Consider the following 20,554-nt stretch of genomic DNA (forward strand, 5'->3'; position numbering starts at 1 on the left):
ATTGCAGATGATGTTTCAAAGTCCCTAAACTGCAGGGATTATCACCATCTCCCTCTCCTGCTTAAATTCCTCAGGGGATCCCTGACATTAACAGCACTGATTCCTAAACAATGTTCTACAGCAGACTCATCTAAGATGCTTTACAAAAATAGACTTCTGGACCCTATTCCAGGGATTCTCATTCAATAGGCCCAGGAGTCTAAAATTTTTAGCAAGCTCCCCAGGTAATTCTCAGATGCCACAGGCATAGGAACTACTGGTCTATTGGTTAAAACTAAAACTAGTAGTTTTTCATGAGATATTTCTCATCCTGCTATTCAGCCTAATATTCAATCACTTCCCCCATAATATAATTATACAGAAAAATTTGCCATTTCAAAATTCTTTGTAAAGTTTGCAAATGCTGTTCTTCACCTAGAATACTTTTCCCTTGCTTGTCCACTGGGAAACATGCTTCAAAATTCATCTCAAATATCAGCACTTCATCTATAATGCCTTCCTTACCCTGAAACCAGAGTCCCAGGCTTCTCTCTCTGTAGTTCTTAGAATCCCTTCTCTATGATTTTATTTGAGTACGTAATAAATTGCTAGAATTAAGGTTATGCAACCATCTGTCCCACTGGACCTATAGTTTCTGAAAGTTGCTCAGAACTGAAACTACAGCCCATGGGCCAAATCTGGCCCACGGCTACCTGTTACTGCAAATAAGGTTTTACTGGAAAATAGCCACACTCCTTTTTTTAATGTAGTCTATGAATGCTTTCATGCTACAAAGGCAAGGTTGAGTAGAGGCCTGTAAAGCCGAAAATATTTATCTGCAGAAAAAGTTTGCCACCTCCAACCTAGACCCTATTTTCTGCCCTTACTTAAGTTAAAGCAATTGTTCATTCATTTTACATAATGGGTTTCTGCATAAGATCTTCTGGGGGGAGGGGAAGTGTCTGCATCTTAAAAAGAAGAATACACTAGATAATCGTCTTAATTTCTAACTTTTGATACAACATGTAAATATGGCAGAAAAATAAATGTTCACTAATAGAAGGCTGCAGAACACAGCTCACCTCCGGCCTTCTTTCGAGTGCTTCTTTAATTATGGGATGTAATTCCTCTATTAGTTCCCTAGAAGAAAAATGGTACATACTCTATTAATAGCTACACAGATATAATTTGACACATGTAAATATGTAAAGATATGATGTAAACTGACAAGTGTTAATTCGAATCCTACTGTTTTAAATGCAATGTCTATTGTTTTATTTTGTTTATAAAATAACACATTATATTATAGATTATTTGGAAACCAGGAAAAAAATGGTATAGGCCCCTTATTTTAATTTATAGAGGGAATACTACCAATACTTTTATTCAATCAGTTTGCAAGTGACATACATTTTACTTAGTTCAAACTATTTTATATAAAATGGTATCCTTTTTTCTTTTTTTGAGACAGAGTTTCACTCTCGTTGCCCAGGCTGGAGTGCAATGGCGTGATCTTGGCTCACTGCCACTTACGCCTCCCAGATTCAAGTGATTCTCCTGCCTCGGCCTCCCGAGTAACTGGGATTACAGGCATGCACCACTATGTCTGGCTAATTTTTTGTATTTTTAGTAGAGACAGGGTTTCTCCATGTTGGTCAGGCTGGTCTCAAACTCCCGACCTCAGGCGATTTGCCTGCCTCAGCCTCCCAAAGTGCTAGAATTACAGGTGTGAGCCATCGTGCCCGGCCTCCTTTTTTCTTTTCTTACACTAACATAGTTAATTTTATATGCCAATAACTAATTCATGATATTCAAACACAGAGTGGAGTACCATAATTTTCCTAGACATTTTCATTTATTAATGAATCATTATATTTTATCTAATTTTCTCTTACTAAAAATATTGCCTCTGTGAACAACTTCGTATATTTATCATTGTTTTCTATCTCCTTAGGATTAATTTTACAAATTAAATTAACGGGTCAAAGGGTATGAACTTTGTAAAAATGATAAATTTATCTTTATTTATATTTTGATTTTAAATTGAAAATGTGCTTATTTTAAGATTGGGAAAATCTGAAAGTTTTTCCAAAACTTCATTTATAAGAAATGCTATCCCACACCTATAGATATATTACAATTTATTAACCTATTCTTTTTTACTTAAATGTTCCTTTCCATGGAAATCTTTAGCAAAAGGCAGAAGATTTATACAATCTGAAGATAAACCAGGGTATTAACCTATTTCCTGGTTGTACAGGTTATCTTGGAGACAAAACATCAGATACCATTCTCACATTAATTGAGGAAATTCTCAAAAGAATAAATTCCATGCCCAGGAGACAACAAGGCAGAACTTCAGGCAAAACTGAAGAATTTGCTTCATTAATATAAAAAAAATCACGAATGATATCAAACATCTATGTAAATACTTTTTGAAAGATATTCTAATTCTCTCGGATAAGCAGGGGGAAAACTGGATTTTTAACTACTAGACCAAGATTACACATTAAAAGAATGACTACATAAATAAATATAGTAGGAAAATACTAAATATTTATACGGTATTTCATTATTCCTAGAATACATAGATAAGTTTTAATCTGCTCAGTCAAAATGAGGAAATAAAACTTACAATAAATGACTTGCTAAATGTTACATGGCTAGTTAATTGGTGAAAGTTAGGCCTGGTATGTGACCATCCCAATAAGCACTCTGCTTGACCCTACCACACCTTCTAAGTAGCACATTTATTCTTTTAGTGCTTAAAAAAAAAAACAGTATGAACATAGTTACCTAAAAGCTCCTGGGTTGGTCCTGCCAAGACCTAGAACAAGGGATTCTGTGATTTCCATGCTCTCAGAGCGCATCATTGGAACTATGTGCTTAAACAAGGATGAAGGGGATGGGATGCCAATAATCTGGAAAAAAAAATACTATATTTATAACAGCCACTAATGATACTATGTCCAATTAGATAATCTGAGATTTCAGTAGTCGTAGGTCAAGGATAAATGGACAGATGAAACTTTACTATGAATGATACCTCAAATTTCACCTGTGGTGTACATAATTTAAAAGGTTAAATAACTTATCCAATGGCTTAATGCAAGCTCATTAACAAAACTTGGGGCTCCTAATTTCTTACCCTCACTCACAATCATATAATAGGCTGACTCCCTTCATCAGATACTCTGTACCTTTCGATCCATGAACATGAAGAAAACAAAATGACTTCTAAAATAGTCATCAGTGTTAAAATCAGATACTCTGGTCTTAAGTTTTGTCATTTTCATGAAAACAAAACCACTGCTCCTATCCAGTACCCTTTAGATCACTACATGATTTAGGGAAATTCTAGAAAGGCATTTAATTATGTAAATGATTCCTTTTGGGTTCTCAGAAGTGTGAGAACTACAAAAACTGGAATATGGGAAAATAGGTATGACAATTTCTTTTAAAATAACAAGTATGATAAACTGAATGGGCATGGGTCTTTCTTTCCAATGGAAAACTATGTACGTATTATTGATTCCGACTAGGAATCCATAAAAACAATGATGGGCTTTCTTGAGGTATTTTCCTTTTTGCAAGTAAGTAATATACTTTCAACTGAGTTACTTTATTGTCCATAAAAAGAAATTTTAAAATCTTATTTTTATGGGGCCATTCAGATTTCACAGATCCAACAGTGGATCTGAGAAACTTACTTTGGAATCAATGCTATAGCCGCTATCTGGGGTAGACGCCAGCGTCTCAGGAGGAGAGCATCTCACAGAACCTGCAGATGTGGAAGATGACGATGTTGCTGCACTGCAGCAAAGGATCAGATAGTTTCTCCACAGGCCAATGTATGAGTCACTGCTTGTGGTGGTATTTACTTTCTTAGCATTGATGGGGCTACTAAGGAAAAAAAAAGAAAAATGGGCAGATATGAATAACACAACACATTTTTAAAAGTTTATTTTAACTAATGCTGTATTTCTTTCTTTCTTTTTCTGAGACAGAGTCTTTCTCTGTCACCCAGGCCAGAGTGCAAGTGGCACAATCTTGGCTCACTGCAATCTCCACCTCTTAGGCTCAAGTGACCCTCCCACCTCAGCCTCCAGAGTAGCTAGGACTATAGGTGTGCGCCACCACGCCCAGCAAATTTTTTGTATTTTTGGTAGAGATGAGGTTTCATCACGTTGCCCAGGATAGTCTCTAACTCCTGAGCTCAGATGATCCACCTGCCTCGGCTTTCCAAAGTGCTGGTGCTGGGATTACAGGGGTGAGCCACCATTCCTGGCCTAATGCTAATTAGAGAGATGGTTAGCATAAGGTTTTTATTACTAGTACTGTTTTTGTGGACTGATATCAATGAATAAAGTACTGGATTAAAAATTAAAATATATTACCAGATCATTTTAACATTATTATTCCTGTGATAAAAGTTAATATTTTATTGGGCCGTATTTTATAACTTATTATGTATCCTCAATGTAGAAAGAAAATAAAACAAAAATCAAAATCATCTTTAATCCCACATGAAAATAAACACTGCATATTCTATATATCTTTAATTCATATACATGAACCATAAATGCATGAATACATCTTTTAATTTATACAAATTAAATGTTTATTTTATTTTGTATCAACTTTTTAGACTTAAGTATTTTCACCTCTCTATGTAAATTAATATTCTGTGACATTATTTTTATTTATCATATGCTATATAAATATAAAGTATCATATTTTATATAACCAAGCTTTTGTTGTTTGACATTTTAGCTAATAGCAATTTTTCCCTATTATACACAATACTATACATTTGAATATATGGTTAATTATTTTCTTAGGTAATTCTTGAAAATGAAATCACAGAGTCAAAGAAGATACATATTTTCAAGGTTTCTCCCAAATTTCTGTCTTGAAAGGTTACACCAATAAAATATTTTGAAACAATTCCATAAATCTTTCCAAATACCAAAATTATGTAAGAATTAAGGACTGAAAGCAAAGCGAAAGAGGAAAAATACAAATATATAATCTTTGCCTTCAACAAGTTTTGTAATATGCTAAGGTAAGTAATGCAAACACACCACTTCATTAATTCAGTAAGAGTATCATAGAACAATGTCCTAGTATGTTAACATACTAGGTATGGTAACATATCAGTTTAAAAAAACTGTCAAAAATATCACTGCCCCCATGTGGGCTATGGGAGACATACAATAAAGAAATAAATAAAACAATGTCAGATGGTGTTAAGTTTGATGAAGAAAAATAGAGCAGAAAGGGGAGATAAAGAATGCTGCTAGGAGATGGGGTTATAATTTAAAATATGGTAATTAGAGAAGGCTACTTAAGATAAGGTCATAAATGGTATGCAAGGTGGCAAATGTCAATCTTTATTAAAAAAGTAACAACTAGACCAGGTGTGGTGGCTCACAACTGTAATCCCAGCACTTTGGGAGGCTGAAGTGGGAGGACTGCTTGAGCCCAGAAGTTTGAGATTGCAATCAGCTATGATTACACCTCTGCATTCCAGCCTAAGCAACACAGCGAGACCTTGTCTCTTTAAAAAAAGAAAAAAAAGAAAGAAAAACAACACAAAACAAAAAAGAAATCCAATACACAATACCTGAGACCATATATATACAATTAGTAGAAATAGTATTTCAAATCCAAAAGTAAGAATGACTATTCTGGGTAGGAAGTTTAAGAGATTTTAAAAAATAAGATTGAATTTGAACTATATCAGACATAGATACGCAAACATTAAAAAAAAAAAAGGTATCCTATGCTCATGTGAACAAAAGCTCACAAAATGGAAACTGTCAACCACATGTAATGAACTTTGAGGGGATAATTTGGTTCCAACATTGAAGGTATTGATAGAAAGTAAGAAAAAAAGTACAGAGTGAAGTCAGATTTGAAGAGCCTTTAATGTAGGCCTCAAGTGATAGGTCAGTACAGATGCTGGGTTTGCAGGGGCAAGTTACATGCTGAGAGGACTCATTCCATTCAATGTGATCTATGTAAGGGGAAATCAGGAACCCAAACCCAGATTCAAAAATTCTCCTCTGTATTTAAGAGCAAAAAAAAAAAAAAAAAAAAAAAATTAACTAAAATTTATAATGGCCTTGGTCAACTCTCCATTTCATAATCAGTTACTCCAAAACTTTACCAACATCCTCACATCCACTACTCAGTGTGTTACTACCACTCCCCACCAGAAGGTGGCCTTCCTTATACTGTCATCAGGAAAAGTAAGGCCACTGAGCTGTTTCGCTCTGCTTCTCACCCTTTATCTACAAACTTCTGTATCTACATCCATACTCATCTTCAGATCCTTTCCTAATTTTTTCCCTTAACACAGATTCAATGGACACAACTATGTACCAAGTACAGTGTTATTAAGTAAACAATTAAAATTTGGTGAGACTGTATTACATGAAAAGGATGAAGAAGTTATGACACTATGTCCTTGACAACATTCTTCTCCCTCCTTAAGACATCAATACAGTATCACATATTATTTATGGGCCTTCCAATCTGTAATACTTTTGTATTTTTCAAATAAATACATACGAAAGCTGACAGTCTACACATTTTTAAATTTACACTAGGAAAATAACTTACTTTATATCGACCTGAGGGGACAACAACTGAAGTCTTGTGTATGCAAACATCCAAGCATAGCTCACAGCTGTAGAGCAGTGTTTAGGAAGATTTTCTTGCTTTAAAAAACTGGAGAGACTTATAATCCATGGGTCTTGGCCTTGGGTCACATGTGCAAATATCCATATGTGTGATGGACTAATCACATCAAACTGGTGGCTAATGGGAGAAGAGTTCCATTCTGCTAATGTTTGTAAATCTATCGAGCTAGGGCAATAGAGCAAAGTAGTCTATATGGAGAGGAAAAAATGGATTATTACACATTTCAATAACTTTGAAAATTTTACCATATAAATTGCTTTAAACTGAAAGTGGTCTATTAGTAGTTTCCAAAACAAGATAATATAAAGTCCATGGTAGGTTGAGGGGAGTAGAGAATTCCTGAAACTGCATGTTTGTGTATGTGCATTCATGTCTTTTTTTGGGAGAGGGATTCCACGTTTTCATTGTTCTCAAAAGGATCTATAAACCAAATACGTTCAGGACCACTATTTAAGTAATTCTTAAATAAATATCCAAATTTCATGGTATACCAAAAGCTGCTTTTTAGTTCTCTAAGAAGTGAACCATTAACTTTCATGTTGACCTGTATCTATGTATGTGTGGAACAGACCCAAAAATGAGCTCTTTGCTCCAGAGGTATATATTCTTAAATACTTGTTCAATATTTGAACTCTTCCACTAAAGAGATAAACATTTATGTTCAAAGAAAAGTATATTAAGCACTGCTTTAGGCACTAGAAACAAGTAATCCATTACTCTCTTTTTGGAATAATTCATAATTTATAGTTAATATCTAAAACAAAATGTTTTGAATTGCATAGATCCTTTCATAAAATAACCAGAAGAGAGGCTTTTAAATGTTCTTACCACAAATAAATGATAAACACATGAGATGATGGATACACTAACTAGCCTGATTGGGTCATTATACAATATAGACATGTATCGAAACATCAAATTGCACCACATAAATATGTACAATTATGTCTATTTAAAAATAAATAAAAATAAAAATTTAATTTTTAAAAAGTTTAGCATCATGGTAGCGTCATGGGGGGGAACTGTACAGATTTCTAATAATCTCCTAGGCTTATAATATCTTATTACCTTCCTTGGCTACATAAAACTCATGAATTATAAGAATCAGGTGTTATGCAGAAAGCTCTTAATGTTATGCATTAACCTCTTGTCCATGTATTCTAAAATAGGAGGAAATAATTTTTAAATAGTAAGGTTTTATAGCTATTCTTACATCAACTTTGGAATCTTAATATATGACCTTTTACCCTGTGAAGACCAAGTAAGAAAGTTTGCATAAACTTTCTTAGTAATGTGTTTGTGGACAAAGTGTTTCTCTCCATTTTAATGAATCAAATTACATATGACATTGGTATAAAACACTATGCACTTAACCCACTATACTTAAACTCATGTGATACACAAAAAATAGCTGCCAAAAAAGCAGGGTATAAGTTTTTGCTTTGAGTATCACTATTTTTTTTCCCATAGCATTTTAACAAGTATTTCTATCTCAAGAATCTTATACGCCATAATGAACAGCAAACAGTAGCATAAAGTAAGATTCAATTTAACAGAAACTTCTTAGATTGGAAGGATTATAATTTTACAAACATAAAATTATTTTTATTTCTATGTGGAAGAGTACTTAACCAAGTATAAATAAATGTCACTTTTTAAGTACTATTCTTAAGCATTTTCTAATTTTCAAAAATACTTTCTAACACATTACATTGGTTAAGGAAGTTCTTTTATGTATGCATGTATACATGTATATATATGTGTGTCTGTCTTAAGTCTCAAAACAAGACTGGGTAGAATGAAGTCACTATAGTTACCTGATCAGCCCCAGTGAGATGTATGAAGCTCTCAAGAATGGATGGGCTTAGCCTGTCCATCACATCTATGGCTAATTCATCATCACCCTGTAAAAAAGACATCATATGTCTAAAAAAATTAGGAATGTTTAAGCAAAGTAGCCAAACCCAAGTAAACACCGAAAATTCACTTCAGTGCTATTTTATTTATTTATTTATTTATTTATTTATTTTGAGACAGAGTCTCACTCTATCACCCAGGATGGAGTGCAGTGGCGCGATCTCGGCTCACTGCAAACTCCGCCTCCTGGGTTCACGCCACTCTCCTGCCTCAGCCTCCTGAGTAGCTGGGACTACAGGCACCCGCAACCACATCTGGCTAATTTTTTTTTTTTTTTTGTATTTTTAGTAGAGACGGGGTTTCACTGTGTTAGCCAGGATGGTCTCCATCTCCCGACCTGTGATCCGCCTGCCTCAGCCTCTCAATTGAGAACAGTAAGTTAGTTTAGATCCATGGTAGTAACCTACCTATATGGGATAAGGACGGACAAAGAGATGGTTTTTAAGTACTTTCATTAGATAACTGAATGAAATACCTAAATCTTACCTTAGGTATTTCCAAAAGTGCAAATAAAGCCCGTATTTCTCTAAGGACACTGACGGCTAGTTTCCTAGTGGCAGGTCGACTGCTACAGAGAATGACAAGTGCAAAGCCTTCGACCACATGGAATACGTTGGAATATGGGCTCCTTTCCAGAGGAGGGGGATGAGAAGCTCCATTAGCTACACCATGCTTGAAAAACAGAAGTTAAAAATAAAATAAAAAATATGTATGTACAGACATTCCAGAAAAACAATTAATAAAGAATAAAGCAAATCATAGTGATTATGACTACAGGTCTGCCTTGGCTCAAGCAACTTAAATAGTATGTAATTTATAAAAATGGAATAGTGTGCACAGTGAAAAAAGCATTTCACTGGCAGTCTAAATATGAATTCTGTATCTAACTTCTATCATTCTCTATTTTGTAACCTTGGAACTGATAATCGGTCTTCACCTAATTTCTATGTGGGAAATGAGGGGATTGTAGTGTATCTTTCACACCCGGAGTGTGGACCAGCAGCCTGGCAACACCTGAGAGCTTCTAAGAAACTCTTTCTTGGGGGGCGCAGCAAGATGTCCGAATAGGAACAGCTCCAGTCTCCAACTCCCAGCGCAAGCGACACAGAAGACCGGTGATTTCTGCATTTTCAACTGAGGTACTGGGTTCATCTCACTAGGGAGTGCCGGACAATCGGTGCTGGTCAGCTGCTGCAGCCCGACCAGCGAGAGCTGAAGCAGGGCGAGGCATTGCCTCACCTGGGAAGCGCAAGGGGGAAGGGAATCCCTTTTCCTAGCCAGGGGAACTGAGACACACAACACCTGGAAAATCGGGTAACTCCCACCCCAATACTGCGCTTTAAGCAAACGGGCACATCAGGAGATTATATCCCACCCCTGGCCGGGAGGGTCCCACGCCCACGGAGCCTCCCTCATTGCTAGCACAGCAGTCTGAGATCTAACTGCAAGGCAGCAGCGAGATGGGGGGCGGGGCGCCCACCATTGCTGAGGCTTAAGTAGGTAAATAAAGCCCTGGGAAGCTCGAACTGGGTGGAGCTCACAGAAGCTCAAGGAAACCTGCCTGTCTCTGTAGACTCCACCTCTGGGGACAGGGCACAGTAAACAACAACAAAAGCAGCAGAAAACTCTGCAGACGCAAACAACTCTGTCTGACAGCTTTGAAGAGAGCAGTGGATCTCCCAACACGGAGGTTGAGATCTGAGAACGGACAGACTGCCTGCTCAAGTGGGTCCCTGACCCCTGAGTAGCCTAACTGGGAGACATCCCCCACTAGGGGCAGTCTGACACCCCACACCTCACAGGGTGGAGTACACCCCTGAGAGGAAGCTTCCAAAGCAAGAATCAGACAGGTACACTCGCTGTTCAGCAATATTCTATCTTCTGCAGCCTCTGCTGCTGATACCCAGGCAAAAGGGTCTGGAGTGGACCTCAAGCAATCTCCAACAGACCTACAGCTGAGGGTCCTGACTGTTAGAAGGAAAACTATCAAACAGGAAGGACACTTACACCAAAACCCCATCAGTACATCACCATCATCAAAGACCAGAGGCAGATAAAACCACAAAGATGGGGAAAAAGCAGGGCAGAAAAGATGGAAATTCAAAAAATAAGAGCACATCTCCCCTGGCAAACGAGCGCAGCTCATCGCGAGCAATGGATCCAAGCTGGACAGAGAATGACTTTGATGAGATGAGAGAAGAAGGCTTCAGTCCATCAAACTTCTCAGAGCTAAAGGAGGAATTACGTACCCAGCGCAAAGAAACTAAAAATCTTGAAAAAAAAGTGGAAGAATTGATAGCTAGAGTAATTAATGCAGAGAAAGTCATAAACGAAATGAAAGAGATGAAAACCATGACACGAGAAATACGTGACAAATGCACAAGCTTCAGTAACTGACTCGATCAACTGGAAGAAAGAGTGTCAGCGATTGAGGATCAAATGAATGAAATGAAGCGAGAAGAGAAACCAAAAGAAAAAAGAAGAAAAAGAAATGAACAAAGCCTGCAAGAAGTATGGGATTATGTAAAAAGACCAAATCTACGTCTGATTGGGGTGCCTGAAAGTGACGGGGAAAATGGAACCAAGTTGGAAAACACTCTGCAGGATATCATCCAGGAGAACTTACCCAACCTAGTAGGGCAGGCCAACATTCAAATCCAGGAAATACAGGGAACGCCACAAAGATACTCCTCGAGAAGAGCAACTCCAAGACACATAATTGCCAGATTCACCAAAGTTGAAATGAAGAAAAAAATCTTAAGGGCAGCCAGAGAGAAAGGTCGGGTTACCCACAAAGGGAAGCTCATCAGACTAACAGCAGATCTCTCAGCAGAAACTCTACAAGCCAGAAGAGAGTAGGGGCCAATATTCAACATTCTTAAAGAAAAGAATTTTCAACCCAGAATTTCATATCCAGCCAAACTAAGTTTCATAAGTGAAGGAGAAATAAAATCCTTTACAGATAAGCAAATGCTTAGAGATTTTGTCACCACTAGGCCTGCCTTACAAGAGACCCTGAAGGAAGCACTAAACATGGAAAGGAACAACCGGTACCAGCCATTGCAAAAACATGCCAAAATGTAAAGACCATCGAGGCTAGGAAGAAACTGCATCAACTAACGAGCAAAATAACCAGTTAATATCATAATGGCAGGATCAAGTTCACACATAACAATATTAATCTTAAATGTAAATGGACTAAATACTCCAATTAAAAGACACAGACTGGCAAACTGGATAAAGAGTCAAGACCCATCAGTCTGCTGTATTCAGGAGACACATCTCACATGCAGAGACATACATAGGCTCAAAATAAAGGGATGGAGGAAGATCTACCAAGCAAATGGAGAACAAAAAAAAGCAGGGGTTGCAATCCTAGTCTCTGATAAAACAGACTTTAAACCATCAAAGATCAAAAGAGACAAAGAAGGCCATTACATAATGGTAAAGGGATCAATTCAACAGGAAGAGCTAACTATCGTAAATATATATGCACCCAATACAGGAGCACCCAGATTCATAAAGCAAGTCCTTAGAGACTTACAAAGAGACTTAGACTCCCATACAATAATAATGGGAGACTTCAACACTCCACTGTCAACATTAGACAGATCAACGAGAAAGAAAGTTAACAAGGATATCCAGGAATTGAACTCATCTCTGCAGCAAGCAGACCTAATAGACATCTACAGAACTCTCCACCCCAAATCAACAGAATATACATTCTTCTCAGCACCACATCGCACTTACTCCAAAATTGACCACATAATTGGAAGTAAAGCACTCCTCAGCAAATCTACAAGAACAGAAATTATAACAAACTGTCTCTCAGACCACAGTGCAATCAAACTAGAACTCAGGACTAAGAAACTCAATCAAAACCGCTCAACTACATGGAAACTGAACAACCTGCTCCTGAATGACTACTGGGTACATAACGAAATGAAGGCAGAAATAAAGATGTTCTTTGAAACCAATGAGAACAAAGATACAACATACCAGAATCTCTGGGACACATTTAAAACAGTACACACTGTGCTTTAAATGTGAGGGAAATTTATAGCACTAAATGCCGACAAGAGAAAGCAAGAAAGATCTAAAATTGACACTCTAACATCACAATTAAAAGAACTACAGAAGCAAGAGCAAACACATTCAAAAGCAAGCAGAAGGCAAGAAATAACTAAGATCAGAGCAGAACTGAAGGAGATAGAGACACAAAAAACCCTCCAAAAAATCAATGAATCCAGGAGTTGGTTTTTTCAAAAGATCAACAAAATTGACAGACCGCTAGCAAGACTAATAAAGAAAAAAAGAGAAAAGAATCAAATAGATGCAATAAAAAAATGATAAAGGGGATATCACCACCGACTCCACAGAAATACAAACTACCATCAGAGAATACTATAAACACCTCTACGCAAATAAACTGGAAAATCTAGAAGAAATGGATAATTTCCTGGACACTTACACTCTCCCAAGAATAAACCAGGAAGAAGTTGAATCTCTGAATAGACCAATAGCAGTCTCTGAAATTGAGGCAATAATTAATAGCCTGCCAACCAAAAAAAGTCCAGGACCAGATGGATTCACAGCTGAATTCTACCAGAGGTACAAGGAGGAGCTGGTACCATTCCTTCTGAAACTATTCCCATCAACAGAAAAAGAGGGAATCCTCCCTAACTCATTTTATGAGGCCAACATCATCCTGATACCAAAGCCTGGCAGAGACACAACAAAAAAAGGGAATTGTAGACCAATATCCCTGATGAACATCGATGCAAAAATCCTCAATAAAATACTGGCAAACCGGATTCAGCAGCACATCAAAAAGCTTATCCACCATGATCAAGTGGGCTTCATCCCTGGGATGCAAGGCTGGTTCAACATTCGCAAATCAATAAACATAATCCAGCATATAAACAGAACCAAAGACAAGAACCACATGATTATCTCAATAGATGCAGAAAAGGCTTTTGACAAAATTCAACAGCCCTTCATGCTAAAAACGCTCAATAAATTCACTATTGATGGAACGTACCTCAAAATAATAAGAGCTATTTATGACAAACCCACAGCCAATATCATACTGAATGGGCAAAAACTGGAAAAATTCCCTTTGAAAACTGGCACAAGACAGGGATGCCCTCTCTCACCACTCCTATTCAACATAGTGTTGGAAGTTCTGGCTAGGGCAATCAGGCAAGAGAACGAAATCAAGGGTATTCAGTTAGGAAAAGAAGAAGTCAAATTGTCCCTCTTTGCAGATGACATGACTGTATATTTAGAAAACTCCATTGTCTCAGCCCAAAATCTCCTTAAGCTGATAAGCAACTTCAGCAAAGTCTCAGGATACAAAATTAATGTGCAAAAATCACAAGCATTCTTATACACCAGTAACAGACAAACAGAGAGCCAAATCATGAATGAACTTCCATTCACAATTGCTTCAAAGAGAATAAAATACCTAGGAATCCAACTTACAAGGGATGTAAAGGACCTCTTCAAGGAGAACTACAAACCACTGCTCAGTGAAATAAAAGAGGACACAAACAAATGGAAGAACATACCATGCTCATGGATAGGAAGAATCAATATCGTGACAATGGCCATACTGCCCAAGGTAATTTATAGATTCAATGCCATCCCCATCAAGCTACCAACGAGTTTCTTCACAGAATTGGAAAAAACTGCTTTAAAGTTCATATGGAACCAAAAAAGAGCCCGCAGTGCCAAGACAACCCTAAGCCAAAAGAACAAAGCTGGAGGCATCACGCTAACTGACTTCAAACTATACCACAAGGCTACAGTAACCAAAACAGCATGGTACTGCTACCAAAACAGAGATATAGACCAATGGAACAGAACAGAACCCTCAGAAATAATACCACACGTCTACAACCATCTGATCTTTGACAAACCTGAGTGAAACAAGAAATGGGGAAAGGATTCCCTATTTAATAAATGGTGCTGGGAAATTTGGCTAGCCATAAGTAGAAAGCTGAAACTGGATCCTTTCCTTACTCCTTATATGAAAATTAATTCAAGATGGATTAGAGACTTAAATGTTAGACCTAACATCATAAAAACCCTAGAGGAAAACCTAGGTAGTACCATTCAGGACATAGGCATGGGCAAAAACTTCATGTCTAAAACACCAAAAGCAACGGCAGCAAAAGCCAAAATTGACAAATGGGATCTCATTAAACTAAAGAGTTTCTGCACAGCAAAAGAAACTACCATCAGAGTGAACAGGCAACCTACAGAATGGGAGAAAATTTTTGCAATCTACTCATCTGACAAAGGGCTAATATCCAGAACCTACAAAGAACTCAAACAAATTTACAAGAAAAAAACGAACAACCCCATCAAAAAGTGGGCAAAGGATATGAACAGACATTTCTCAAAAGAAGACATTCATACAGCCAACAGACACATGAAAAAATGCTCATCATCACTGGCCATCAGAGAAATGCAAATCAAAACCACAATGAGATACCATCTCACACCAGTTAGAATGGCGATCGTTAAAAAGTCAGGAAACAACAGGTGCTGGAGAGGATGTGGAGAAACAGGAACACTTTTACACTGTTGGTGGGATTGTAAACTAGTTCAACCATTATGGAAAACAGTATGGCGATTCCTCAAGGATCTAGAACTAGATGTATCATATGACCCAGCCATCCCATTACTGGGTATATACCCAAAGGATTATAAATCATGCTGCTATAAAGACACATGCACACGTATGTTTATTGCGCCACTATTCACAATAGCAAAGACTTGGAATCAACCCAAATGTCCATCAGTGACAGACTGGATTAAGAAAATGTGGCACATATACACCTTGGAATACTATGCAGCCATAAAAAAGGATGAGTTTGTGTCCTTTGTAGGGACATGGATGCAGCTGGAAATCATCATTCTTAGCAAACTATCACAAGAACAGAAAACCAAACACCGCATGTTCTCACTCATAGGTGGGAACTGAACAATGAGATCACTTAGACTCGGGAAGGGGAACATCACACACCAGGGCCTATCACGGGGAGTGGGGAGGGATTGCATTGGGAGTTATAACTGATATAAATGACGAGTTGATGGGTGCTGACGAGTTGATGGGTGCAGCACACCAACATGGCACAAGTATACATATGTAACAAACCTGCACGTTATGCACATGTACCCTAGAACTTAAAGTATAATAATAATTAAAAAAAAACAAAAAAAAGAAACTCTTTCTTAGGGCCCTGCTGATTTGTATGGTCATTAAAGGTTGAGAAGCTAGTTTAACTTCAATGGCTTGGGTCTAAAATTCCAAGGTTCTATGATTTATACGTTATCATAAATCAATGATTTGAGCATCTTTTATGGTTAAGGAGCACAGTTACTGTCTTACGTGAAACAGGGACTGGTGACATGGATAAAACAATCAAATGACCCAAATGGAAGACTACCAAAAATTTATTGTATTGGCTTTAAATATACTGGAAACAACCTAAAAATGAGCTGGAATTATCTCTAATTTCCATGCTCATTAAAAACTAATTGTTACCCAAAGAAGAAGATTAGAAAAGTTAGATGCATAAACACTATATATTTACTACATGAACTATGGGAATGTTCAGTTTAAGGGATTAGGAACACATTGAGAGTGAATAGAACTAATAATAGTGTTAGTGTTTGATAAAATAAATCTGTATTAAAATCATTATTGGTCATTTAGCACTGACCACATACAAAGGGACAATAGAAAAGAATCTGGTACCTGAGTGTCTTGGTTTTTATTATGCATTTGGGCTGCTTGTTTCCACTGATTTATTAATTGTACCAACATCTTTACGGCATTATCAAGAAGCGTGGGATGGACATCAGTCACTTCACGAACAATAAAATAAACAAATCCTGAAAGAACATCCTCCCGCCAATCTGGAAAATCAAGCATTAGTGCCTGCAGAGTATTGAAAGCCAGAGCACGCAGTTCTTCATCCATATGAATTGTGAGCCTACCAAGAACAAAATTCCATTAGCAAACTTCAATACCTTTCAATTAGTTTTATCATCTAAAACTTAACACTATGACATTAAAATATATGTCCTCTAGTTGTTTTGTAAGAAATACGAAGATAACAACCAATGTTCACTTTTTCATGCTATATTTAACTTTATGCTAGCTTATAATCTCATTTGTTTAAATTCACATATGAATCTATTCCTATTATTGGTGTTTTTACTATAATCTGAATAAGTTTGATACAAATGACATTAGAATTCCATTTAAAATCCTTTAATCCTTAAAATACTGTATGGTTATCCTATAATCAATCAAAAATTGTATCTAATCATATGATATCTTAGCACTATCTTCACATTTATTTAATCTTTGCTATCACTGGTAAGGACACGATTTATCTCAAATCATTTTTTTTTTTTGAGACGGAGTCTCGTTCTGCCACCCAGGCTGGAGTGCAGTGGCATGATCTCAGCTCACTGCAAGGGCTGTCTCCTGGGTTCACGTCATTCTCCTGCCTCAGCCTCCCAAGTAGCTGGGAATACAGGTGCCCGCCACCACACCCAGCTAATTTTTTGTATTTTTAGTAGAGATGGAGTTTCACTGTGTTCGCCAGGATGGTCTGGATCTCCTGACCTCATGATCTGTCCGCCTCAGCCTCCCAGAGTGCTGGGATTACAGGCATGAGCCACTGCTCAATCATTCTTTATATGCACTGAAGTTACAGTTAAATATAAGATGGCTGATTGTGAAGAAGAATATACAACAAATGAAGATGGAATCAATGTAATAGAATAATTATTGAAGGTAAGAATGAGAGTAAATTTAGGAGTAATATCATAAACGGTACATGCCTAGAAAAAAAAATAAGGCTGGGCTCAGTGACTCACACCTATAATCCCAGTACTGTGGGAGGCCGGGGCGGGTGGATCACTTGAACCCGGAAGGAAGAGGTTGCCGTGAGCCAAGATTGCACCACTGCACTCCAGCCTGGGCAACAGAGCAGGGCACTATCTCAAAAAAAAAAAAAAAAAAAAGGAAAAAAAAAAAGGGTTGACTCAGCATATAAGGTCCTAAAGAGAGTTTAAACAAATTAGGAGACGCTATATACAGTTTGCTTTTAAATACATCAAAATGGGGCTTTGAATATAATTTTAGTTAAGAAGTTTACCAGAATATAAAAGAGAATGATAAATAAGAAATTTAAAAAAAAATGGCTACAGTAGTGGGAGCCACCATTATATAATAATATTATATAAATAAAGAGTTTCTGATTTGGGTCTGAAGAGAATTATGTTAGTAATTGACTACAAAGACAGATGTATCAGAATTAGAAATAGTCTGAATGAATAAGGTAAGTACATAATATTAAATATACAATTACATGCTTGGGAAGCTGGAAAAATGGAGTTATCCAAGACAGAGGTGGAAAGTTGTGCAGTTTAGGAGAAAGGAGATATAAGTATTCACCCTGCTGAACTTAGTTCTAGTCATCACTAAGCCAACTTTCAACTGACAATGAGACTAACGAGATGTATTATAGCTAGACAGACTGAGGAGTAAGCAACAAAGCAGCAGCAGTTCCATCAGCACTTGAGAAATAAACAGGGTCAAATTAAGCATGTCTAGCCCAGTATTCTGTCTCCAATAGTGACATCAGGAGACACAATATGGGAGAAGAGAGTGACAGTCCTCAATGATGCTGACTTTAAAGGTTATTTCAACATTCCTTAAATCCATGAATATGTAAATATCTATCTTAAACTCCTATCTGTGTGATACAGGGTATACATGTGTGACTTAACTGCTCATTGTACAGAGCAGAATAACAGTAAAGCTTGGTTAATTAAAGGCAGGGGAATTAATTAACTTTCCTTAGGGACAGGATACAGGTCTGCAAATTTACAAAGCATCTTTGTTTTGTTTGCTTGCTTCCTTTATGGTAAAGTAAGTAAGATTTAGACAGCACAATTCCAAATGATATGAAGAAAGGAGAGAACAGAACAGACCCTGGGATCTTCCTTTCCACTGAGGTAAACTATTAGTAAACAAATATCATAGGAGAAAGAAGCGAAGTGAACAGCAAAGCAAATTGTCATTCACTGTTCAGCTGTCTGCTCTTTTACTAAGCTGTCCCATCCCTGGCCCTCATAGTTGCAGTTTCATTCTCGTGGAAAAGATGGGAGATCTACTCTTGTGGATCAACACCCACAAAGATGTAGATGAGTTATGTTGAAATAGGAGGAGTAAGAGCAGAACTGAACAGTAGTTGTTTACTGCTCTCTCAAGGAATAGTGCTATACATAATTAATGTTTCTTATTTCCAATGCTGGCATGAACTCTGTAACTCTGCAATCTAATTCACAAAAAAATTAGGAGACTGTGGGAAGGGAACAAATTTATATAATGCAAAGTAACCCATTTCTTTCACAATCATCACAGGAGACATAAAATCTCTGATCACAACAGGTAATAGTTGAGGATAAGGTAGTGCCAGGGTGTGTGAAAAGCTTCGGAAGTGGAGAAAGGATTGCTGGAACAGTCTATTAATTGTTTATTTATTATGAATTTAACTTACACCGAAGTGATAAATGCCCAGCAAGAAGTAAACACCTTTCAACATAGTCAAGTATCGCTGCTCTGCTATAGTCATTGTATTTGTTTTGTCCATCTAGGACAGGGGCTGGCAAACTGTGGCTCAAGGGCTAAATCCAGCCAGATGCTTATTGGAATGCAGTCATGCACACTCTATTGTCTATGGCTGCTTCTGTACTATAATGGCAGAGATGAGTATGTGTTTGCTTGTTTTACTGATACCCAATAGTTGTTCATGCTTTCGTGGTAGATGTGATAATTTAATGCATTCATATAATTTGTAAAGATCAAATAAGTGTAACGAGGATATCTATCACCATAAATACTTGTCTTCTCTTTATGTTAGAAACCTTTACTCTTTTCTAGTTATTTTGAAATGTACAACAGATTATTGTAAACTACAGTCACTGTACTGATCTACTGAACACTAGGTCTTACTTCTATCAAACTGTATAATTGGACCCATTACAAAGATCATAATGATCTGCAAAACCCTAAAATACTATCTGGTACTTTACAGAAAAATGTGCTGATCTCTTATGTAGGGAATCCCTAACTACATCAGCAAAGCAGGTTTTCAACAGGCTATTGCCTCAACTTAGAATCAGGAGCTAGTATTTAAGTTTGGTTGTCAGGTTATGTACTCATTTTACAGAGCTATGACATGCCTAATAGAAGAGAGAGAGAAACTTGAATGCCACAGTTCTGCCATGGGGGGAAAAAAGCACAAATGAGACCTAATTACCACCAGAGATACTAAAGAAATGACTGTAAGAGTAAACACAATAATTAATTGCCTAACTGGGAATTACCATACACTGATAATGCCCATATGTTAAGGGATAATGTGTTACAGAAATCCCAGGAAAGAATACTACATGGAAAAATAGGGAACTGAAAGATAGGATTTGTGGGGGGAATCTAGAAGAACTTGAGAAGTTAAAAATTAGTGAGGAAAATGTGTTTAATAACAACAAAAAAAGACAAAATAGAAATTTAGAAAGTAAATCAGATAAAGGATTAGAAATGTCTTTATCATCGCCTTTTTAGTGATAACAGTAACAAAGGTATATTAGAAATATAAAGGAGCAGAAGACATAAAACTTAACATAGCAAACAGTAATCCTCATTTACCTTGCTAACAATTCAATGAGGTCAGTTCTGCTCATACCATCAGGAATCAACCTTGGAATTGCAGCAATACAAGTTCTAAACAAATCAATCTTGGGTTTTCTTTCCCCCCTGAAAAATACAATAGGATTTAATAAGAAACATAATACATATGCTAGACAATGAAATCAAACTTGGAAAAATAGCTACAGAAAGTGGGAGCCCTCCCCCAAA

General features: G+C 37.0%; 1 protein-coding gene and 1 non-coding gene across 29 annotated transcripts in view; both read right to left on the reverse strand.

Annotated features, from left to right (window-relative positions):
* Positions 1-20,554, reverse strand: part of FRYL (FRY like transcription coactivator) — a 286,610-nt gene that overhangs the window by 79,106 nt on the left and 186,950 nt on the right. For all 28 annotated transcript variants that reach the window (XR_012434819.1, XR_012434820.1, XR_012434821.1 and 25 more), the window contains 8 exons: positions 20,345-20,452; positions 16,373-16,610; positions 9,091-9,276; positions 8,505-8,591; positions 6,607-6,875; positions 3,690-3,882; positions 2,776-2,900; positions 1,062-1,119 (listed from right to left, as the gene is read on the reverse strand). Coding sequence is in view for 24 of the 28 variants with exons in the window: in XM_074039758.1 (XP_073895859.1) it covers positions 1,062-1,119; positions 2,776-2,900; positions 3,690-3,882; positions 6,607-6,875; positions 8,505-8,591; positions 9,091-9,276; positions 16,373-16,610; positions 20,345-20,452 (1,264 nt within the window). In the remaining 4 variants the exon portion in view is untranslated. The remainder of the gene's footprint in view (positions 1-1,061; positions 1,120-2,775; positions 2,901-3,689; positions 3,883-6,606; positions 6,876-8,504; positions 8,592-9,090; positions 9,277-16,372; positions 16,611-20,344; positions 20,453-20,554) is intronic.
* On the reverse strand, positions 2,097-2,216 carry LOC123573857 (U5 spliceosomal RNA). The gene has a single exon (XR_006698570.1). It is a non-coding gene; the product is annotated as a U5 spliceosomal RNA (small nuclear RNA).

The sequence above is a fragment of the Macaca fascicularis genome, chromosome 5 (genome assembly GCF_037993035.2).
Source record: "Macaca fascicularis isolate 582-1 chromosome 5, T2T-MFA8v1.1".
In the NCBI taxonomy this organism is placed as follows: Eukaryota; Metazoa; Chordata; class Mammalia; order Primates; family Cercopithecidae; genus Macaca; species Macaca fascicularis.